This window comes from Ursus arctos, unplaced genomic scaffold, assembly GCF_023065955.2.
Source record: "Ursus arctos isolate Adak ecotype North America unplaced genomic scaffold, UrsArc2.0 scaffold_26, whole genome shotgun sequence".
Lineage (NCBI taxonomy): Eukaryota > Metazoa > Chordata > Mammalia > Carnivora > Ursidae > Ursus > Ursus arctos.
Genome location: NW_026622941.1, coordinates 39,238,899 through 39,247,534, shown reverse-complemented (window position 1 = coordinate 39,247,534; position 8,636 = coordinate 39,238,899). Strand labels below are relative to the sequence as shown.

Genomic DNA, 8,636 nt, shown 5'->3' with positions numbered 1-8,636 from the left:
GTTTGAGAGAGACAGACAGCGAGTGAGCATGAGTTTGGGGGAGGGACAAGCAGACACCCCGCCGAGCAGGGATCATGACTCCAGGATCCTGACCTGAGCAGAAGGCAGAAACTTAACCGGCTGAGCCACCCAGGCGCCCCCTTCTTCCGTTTCTTACCTCTCCCACTTGTGGCTTTTACTTTCCCTTCCATTATCCCTCTGCTTCCCCTGTCTTGTCGTTTCCCTTCCTCCCCCTTCCCTCTTCCCATCTCTTCCTCTTTTCTACTTTCCTTCTCTGACTCTCTCCCCTGGGGTTTCTCCTCTATTTAGGTCCAGTTTGCCTATGACCTGGCGTCCTCCCAGGGTTGTCTCAGTCCTTCAAGGCCAGGGGACGAGAAGGAGCAGCTGTGGCTCATGTTTACAGGCAGCGAGGCTCTCAGGGGAAGCGCTGGCCCTCAGCGATGGGACTGAAGGGAGAGGGGGTCTCCTGACTTTCCTTGAGGAAAGGGAGGGTGGGGAGGACATTAATGTTTGTTAAAATGTGTCATAGGCCAATCAAAGCACGGAGGTATGTCTAATTCTTCCTTTCATAGTATACCTTGGGAATTTGAGACTCAGTTTGCCCAAGCTGGAGAATGGTAGAGCTCAGATCCACAAAGAAGGGTCTGCTGCTTTCCTCTCCTGCAGTACCCTCCGCGTTTGTCCGTAAAACGGTGACACTTCAATAGGAATTCCTGGCCTTAGGAGAAGGCACGGGACTGCTCATGGAGGGGCGTGTCAGGTGATGTCAGTGATAGGGGTGAGGAGAAGGGCTTGGAACTTTCTCAAAACCCTGGAAATAATACCATAAAGGCAGCCACATGCTTTGTGCAGGACTTGGGACCCACACCCCCCTGTGCCTCCAGAACAATTCCCGACCTGTCTGTAGACGGTTCTCCGCTCACACAGCCAGTACAAACCCCTGCGGGCATGGGGTGAGGCACGCATCCTGAGGAAGCCGCTGGGTTCTTTGTTTGGGGAACCGGATGCACACCGTGTTCATTCTGTCTGGGCTTTCTGTCCAAGATGCTGTTACAATGCAGGCTTTCACTTTTGACTTTAAGGCAAAGAACAAATATCACAGAGACATTTTTAGTACTCATATAAAGCCCAGGTTCTGCCCACTTTCTAAGCACCATTCTGGACAGGGAAACTTTCTTTCTTTTTCCCTTTTTTTCTTTCTTTCAGTTTATTTATTTGAGAGAGAGAGAGAGGGAGTGTGAGCAGGGGGAGGGGCAGAGGGAGAGAGAGAATCCCAAGCAGACTTCTGCTGAGTGCAAGCCACATAGGGGGCTTGATCTCACGACCCTGAGATCATGACCTGAGCTGAAACCAAGAGTTGGATGCTTAACTGACTGAGCCACCGAGGTGCTCCCAGACAGGGAAATTTCCTGTTTGGTGTTTCTTGCTCTGTATTTCCACCCCGCCCAGACAGGGCCAGCTATCCCAGGTTCTCTACTTTCCTCCAGATCCTCTCTCTGACCCTTTCTGTATATCTAGCATCTACCTGATTCCCACCATTCAGGGCTACATCTCTTTACATCCATGAGGAACTATGTTCCCCCTCCCCCCCTTTTGGTCAGTTTTCCTGTTATCTTGTCATCCCTGGTAGCCATGCCCTCTCCCTACACTGAGGATCAACTGTGGCATTTGTTACATGTAGACCCCAGGCCCTGTTTCTAGAGGTTCTGATTTTGTAGGCCTGGTGAAAGGCCTGTGTAAACAGCTACTCTAGATCATTCTGGCACAGGTAATCTATATACCATACCTTGAGAAACATGTTGATATAGTTCTAATAAAAAATTAGAAATGTTTTTGTGTCATTTTTAAAAGACCGCAGGGGCGCCTGGGTGGCTCAGTCTGTTGGGCATCTGACTCTTGGTTTTGGCTCAGGTCATGATCTCAGGGTTATGAGATCGAGCCCCTGGATGGGCTCTGTGCTCAGTGCAGAGTCTGCTTGGGATTCCCTCCCTCTCCCCTCTGCCCCTCCCCCTGCTCTCTCTCTCTCAAATAAGTAAATAAAATCTTAAAAAGAAAGAAAAAAGATTAAAAAGATTTTCTGTTAGAGGCAAAATTTCAGAATTCTCTCATTGGGTTTAATTTATTTCCCTCTCATTTAATCTCCTTCCTTTTCCCTGCTTCCTACTTGTCTGACATCAACAACAGGAGGACTAATGGGAACTCCCAGAGCGGTGGCCCAATTGGCCTCCTGGGCTACAGACATGAATGGCTGACCCTTCCTCTCCCAAGTGGTTCTTGTGCCATCACTACCTACATCATTAGTCTACACACTTTAAGTCCAAGTCTGTCTCTCTGTTTCTGAGATTTCATTTGAAGCATATCATGAGATCTTATCTTAATTCTGGTCCTTATTGCCATCTCCCTACCCCTCCTTTCTCTATCTGCCAGACTTTATCTTGTCATCTTAGATTAATAATCTGCAAATGTTCCCCACTTGAGTTGTGCTGTGCTTCCTCTCGCATTCTTTTCCATATTCATTCATTCATTCATTCATTCATCCATTCATTTTTTCAACTAATATTTGTGGAGTGTCCATAATATTTAGGCCCTGTACCAGGCATAAGATTTTGAACCCTGCCGCATACCCCCTGGATAAATGAAGTTACCTCATTTTGTCAGACATCTGTTTTCAATCCCACAGTATTTATCTTTTCATCACAGTGGTCTCTAGCCCTCTAGACTTTGAGGGAGGGGCTGAGCTGGAATCCAGGAAAAAGCCAATAGCTGCCCTATCCGTCTCAGTGGAGTATGTCTTGGGATAAGCTCTCCCCAGAGCCTCTGAAGGGCCCCCTTTACCTCTTGGTTCTTGAGGCTGTAGATGATGGGGTTGACCATAGGAGTGAATACAGTGTAGAGGACAGAGAAGGCCTTTTGGAGCAAGGGGGCCATGTGGTCTGTTGGGGCTACATAGACCACAATGAGGGTGCCATAAAACACCCCGACCACGCTGAGGTGGGAGGAACAGGTGGAGAAGGCTTTCTGCCTACCATGGCCTGAAGGTATTTGCAGGACAGTCCTCAAGATGAAGACATAGGATGCCACAATCAACAGGAAGGGGGCCAGCGTCAGAAAGCCTGAGATACTCACTCCAGCTCCCCACATGACCCCCACATCCCCGCAGAACAGCCCTACAACTGGAGCAAAGTCACAGAAATAGTGGTCGATCTCCCTGCTGCCAGGGCAGAGGGGCAGAGGGGCTGCCAGGGCCAGAGTGAAGGCGGAGAAGGAAAAGCCACTGAGCCAGGCTCCAGCAGCCAGGCAGCCACACAGCCAGGAGCTCATCAGGGCACGATAGCGAAGGGGGTGGCAGATAGCCAGGTAACGGTCATAGGACATAGCAGATAGCAGGAGGCACTCAACGGCAGCCAGTGAGGCAAACATGTAGAACTGGACCAGACAGCTGACCAGTGAGATGGCTTCCCTCCCTTCCAGGAAGCTCCACAGCAGCTGAGGCATGATGTTGGAGGTATAGCCAATCTCCAGCACGGAGAAGTGGCAGAGGAAGAAATACATGGGTGTGTGGAGTGTCCGACTGGAGGCCACAGCCAGCACGATGAGGGCATTGCCCCCAACTGTTACCACATAAATGGCCAAAAAGAAGGTGAAGGGGAGGAAGCCCAGATGTTGCAGCTCCCCAAAGCCGACCAGGATCAGCCACGTGGTCTGGTTTTCGCTGTCACCACTGGACTGCTTCCTCATCTAGATCTGGGCCCAAGAGAAGAGAGGAAGGTAATTTTAACCAAGATCCTATTAGGACCACACACTATGCTTGGCTTATTCATTTATTCATCACAGCAAGCATTAAAGGTAGGCCTTATTGTCTCCTGTATACAGAGGAGAAACTGAGACCCAGTGAGATTAAGTCAGTTATTCAAGGCAATTAAGATGGAGTCATGATGTGAACCCACATTTGCTTGACTCCAAAACTCTTGCCACAGTCTACTATCCTACAGTGCTTTCCCCAGTCCTTCCCGAGTGATAGAAATCTGTGTCTGAGAGCAGCATTGGACTCTTCCAGTCATCAGTGAGCTATTTATTGGCAACTTGGCTGAGGATCAACAGCAGAACCGCACCTGGTGAGCTCCTCCGGGCGGAATGGGAGGACTGCCCAGCACTTAGTGGTCAGGTGGTCCTACCCTGAGGTCATGCACATTCCTGAAGTAGCCACTCATCTCAAGCTGTTTTCCCTTTTTAAGGAAATGAGACTTGAACATTTTGATGAGCAATCTATATCATTTATTCCAAAAGAGGTGCAATATAGAAAGATGTGAATTAACTCAGATCCCATTTCCCTGGGAATCCATTCCTTTTCCTTGGACAAGTGGCCTGGTGACCATTGGTAAAGCCATTTTCAAACTATGCTCAGTCTCTAATCAGTTTGTTGGAAGCCGAGAATACTTTTTTCCCCTTGGTTCCCCTGCTCTATATTCTCTATGCAGGTCACATGGTCATTTTATCTCACCTAATGTGGATTATTTAGACATTTCTACCCTGTTACAGGATTCCTTCTCTTAATCATTACAAAACTACGCTAACACCAAACACATAGGAAGACCTTGATAAATACCTGTGGAATGAATGAATAAATATGTGAATTAGTTACAGTAATTTTCCAATGGTAAATTGCCACAGAAAATTTGCAGCATCTGACAATTAATGCTTGGGCGAGGGAAAGAGGCACTTAAATGATTGCTAAAATGGAGAAGGAATCTCTGGGTCCTCCCCTAACTGAGGGAATGTTGGAATTTTGTCACTCAGTTTGAGACAGAACCATGGTTAAGGTTGGAGATGGAAGTCAAGTAACTGTGTGTGTATATGTAAATGGTAGGAGGAAAAAACCAGAAAGTCCAACACGATAGAGAGTTTTCTCATTTTTGAAGTTAAGAAAGATGGCATTCCACATTAGCAAATGGTAGCAAGAGCACAGGGTTTTTGTGTTCCTTCCCTTGTCCTATCTTTCCCTCTGGTTTTGGGCTTCCATAATGCAGACACACATTTGGTCACATGGGGGATACAAACATAGAGGGAACAGAATACTTTCATATGTATTTGATATATATTTTATCTTTTTGTATACTAGTGACTTTTTTTTTTTAGAGAGAGAGAGAGAGCAGGGGGAGGAACACTGGGAAAGGGAGAGAGAGAATCTTAAGCAGACTTCCTACTCTACGCAGAGCCCAACCCAGGGCTTGATCTCACGACCCGAGCTGAAATCAAGAGTTGGACGCTTAACCAACTGAGCCACAGGAACCCTTACTAATGACTTAAAGAGCCAGGGAGAGACTTGAATTGGGAATGGAATAGATCCCAGGTTAAGCAGAAAGATGGAGCAAGGGAAGAAGCTAGTAAAGCTAACCAAACCAACCAACCAACCAACCAACCAACCAACCAACCAGTCAACTGACCCAAACTTCTTAAGCCTTCTCAAGTCTCTGAGTCAGTGCTTATGATAAAAAAGTTACTGTTTCCCTTGTTAACCAGTAAATTTGACCTTGGTCCCTGGTAAAATTCTTAAATAGATGCTTTATAAGAACACATGGAAGTCTCATAAGGAGACATCACCAGGAGCTATATAATGCTAATTATAATGTCAAACCTCACATAATGACCCTTATTGGTAGTATTAATAATTTAGTAGATCAGGAGAAAGGAGTAGAAAAAGGACATAATTTTGGTAAAGTTTCATAGAAAAGATGATGACTGTGAGCTTAAAGATAACACTTTTAGTTTGGATACTATAGACCAAAATTATTCATTAATGACTTTGAAAATCTGGAGAAACACATCTCGTGAAAAGGAGAAGGCTTTGTCTTTTTGTCTTCTTCACCTGTTTTGGTAGTGACTTCGATAAAGAGCAAATATGCATGGCTCATCAAACTTCAGATGATATGAAACAAAGAAGGGAAACCAATATTATAAGTGATAGAGTTATAATCCAAAATAATCTTGTGTTTGGATGCTAGGGACTAAAAACAAGATGAAATGTAACAGGGGCGCATGTAAAATCTGCTTGTAGGCTTTAACAATCAGTTGAAAAGTAGCCATTTATGTGAATGTGATTTGAGATTTTTGTTGACTATTGTGAGTTAAGACTTTGGAACTGTGAAGTATGAGGAACATATGAAGAATGTGGACATGTTTACTCTGGAAATGACAAAATAATGGGAGACTATAATAGCTATTTTCAAGTATTGGAAGGATTCCTCCTGTCCCCCGAGGACCTGTTTATTTTGTAGCTGGAAGTTTGTACATTTTGACCATCTTCATTCAATTCCTTCCTCCCTCCCCCTTCCCCCCTGCCCCTGGAAGGAGTCTTATGAAGAGTGACTATAGTTAGCTCATAGGTGCTCAGAGGGCAGGACATGGACCAAAGGGTGGTGGTGGTGGAAAACCCATACCTACCTACCTGTGCTGATTTCAAAGAGGTGATTCTTTTGGGGCTGACTGTTGTTATTTATAGCATGATTTTTGGGTATTAAAATAAAATAAGGCTCATTGGACAGGGTCAGAGGGGAGGGAATGAACTGTCTTCCTAGAGGCCCCAGAAGTTGGCAAATAATGGGTCCCATTCTTTGAAACCTACTGGAACAAACACAAGACATTTAAAAAATATGGGAAGCTCTCTTCCAAATTTGTTTAGGCTGGGTGAGAGGTGGTTTTTTCTGTTGGTAGAAAGTAGTGTTGAGCCAGATGAACCCTAGATACATACTCAGATGCAGTGGAAAGGGAGCCTGATCTGTTGTGGGCTTTGAGTCAACTCCTTCTCTCCTGGTTGTCTTACCTCCAGACTAGATTCTTCTGCCAGCTGACAGCTCTGTGGATTTTCTGTTTTTCTCTTATGGAGGCTCCATGTTATTGCCTTCTCCCTACTCCAGGGTGCTCACAGAAGACTATTGTCCTTATCCTATATGTGCGTCTACGGACACCAGTGCCTTTTCTTAAACCAGGGCAGCATCCTTCCCTTGTGGGGGTTGAAGAAGAGCCTCCTTGGGGAGGGGATGTAGCTTGGAGCCACCTGGAGCAGCTGCATCTATGTTTTGGTTCCAGGGGAATGTTCTGGTCCACCAGGGACCACATCCAGGTGTTTCACTCAAATCTAATGACCTCTTTCTTATGAGATAGGGAAAGACTGGAAAGACATAAGAATAGCCACAATTAAGAACAACATTTATCTAATATTTTATAATTCACAAAGCAAATATTAACTTATTTGGTGAATATCTGATGCTCAAATGAATCCCAAGTTGAAATGTGATTTGTTCTTGCAACATTGGGATGGATTATCTAGAGTTTGACTTCTAATGACTAGATTAGCGGTCTTTCTATTGTGGCATGATTTAGGACATAGGGTCCTGCTTTAATCTCTTAGCAGGGAGGAGGCAGAAGGAAACTACTATATATAATTCTGTAGATAATTTGTTGTTAGTTTGATAATTTAACATCATGGGTTAGTATAAAACCAGATCAGGCACCATCAAGATAGTGGTGGCAGATACTAAATGCAGCTGAATGACAAATGTGAAGAAGGAACCCTGTTGCAGAAATACAGCACCAAATTCCTTCCACGTGAGGCCAGAAGAGGACAGCACAGGGTCATGGCAGGAGGTAGGTCTCCCCAGGAACAGTCTAGGATGGCCCTTCCTGGAAGAAACTGGACAAGTGTCTTACCTGACAGGCAGAGTGGAAAAACTTTGATGAGGAAAAGGTGACCTGCAAGGAATTAGTCTATTCTCTTTGAGGGAGTAGTTGAGAATAAAATATGTCTGCCCAGGTCTTGGGTTGTGTAAAGAGCCTGAGGGATATGTCAGGTGAGAAAGAGAAGAATAAGAGCCTTTCTACATAGAAATAAACCTTGTGTTGATTGACTTAGAATTTGTGGTAATTGTAATAAAAATATCCAACGTGTACTTAAAATTTATTTTAATTTCAGCTCTTTTTCTGAAGTGTTATCTGTGAGTTTAAAGTGGCAATAAAGGATCTATAAACTGTTTTCTAGGTATTAGATTAAGATTTTGTATAAAAATGTGTCATAACATTAATTAATTCAAGAAATAATTACCAAATATTTATAACCTGTCAGGCACTGTTCTAGACTCCAGGTATACAGCAATGAACAAAACAAAAATTGGTTAGTAGAATTATCTACTACTTTCAGTTATCCATGTCTTGATGATGAGTTCATATTGCCTGATCAAACAGCCCTTTCACCCAGAGCCAGTTCTCTGGAATGCAGAAATCCTGCCTGGGGAAAAATTCACCTTCATAGAACAAGATTCTTTTTTTTTAAAGTTTATTTATTGAAGTAATCTTTATACCCAACGTGGGGCTTGAACTCATGACCCTGAGTTGGCTCCACCAACCGAGCCAGCCAGGTGTCCCTAGAACAAGATTTTTGTGTCTTTCATCCCAACTCACTGATATAAACATCAATTATGAATGGAGAAGATATAGGGAGGAGGGTGTGGTAAAACCAGATAGCAAAATAACTATACCGAAAGAGACCATTTATTGAACAGTCTGTGTGTGCGAGGCACTCTGATCAGAGTTTTACAAAATTGTCTCACTGAAGCCTCATAAGAACCATGGGAGGTAATTAT

The 8,636-nt window shown here is 44.5% G+C and overlaps 1 protein-coding gene across 1 annotated transcript; it reads right to left on the bottom strand.

Annotated features, from left to right (window-relative positions):
• Window positions 1-2,003: 2,003 nt before the first annotated feature.
• Window positions 2,004-8,353, bottom strand: LOC113257468 (olfactory receptor 11A1-like). Its single transcript, XM_048216570.2, has one exon. It carries the CDS (start codon window positions 3,736-3,738, stop codon window positions 2,707-2,709), a length of 1,032 nt encoding a protein of 343 aa, XP_048072527.1. The 5' UTR covers window positions 3,739-8,353; the 3' UTR covers window positions 2,004-2,706.
• Between the last annotated feature and the right edge of the window lie 283 nt (window positions 8,354-8,636).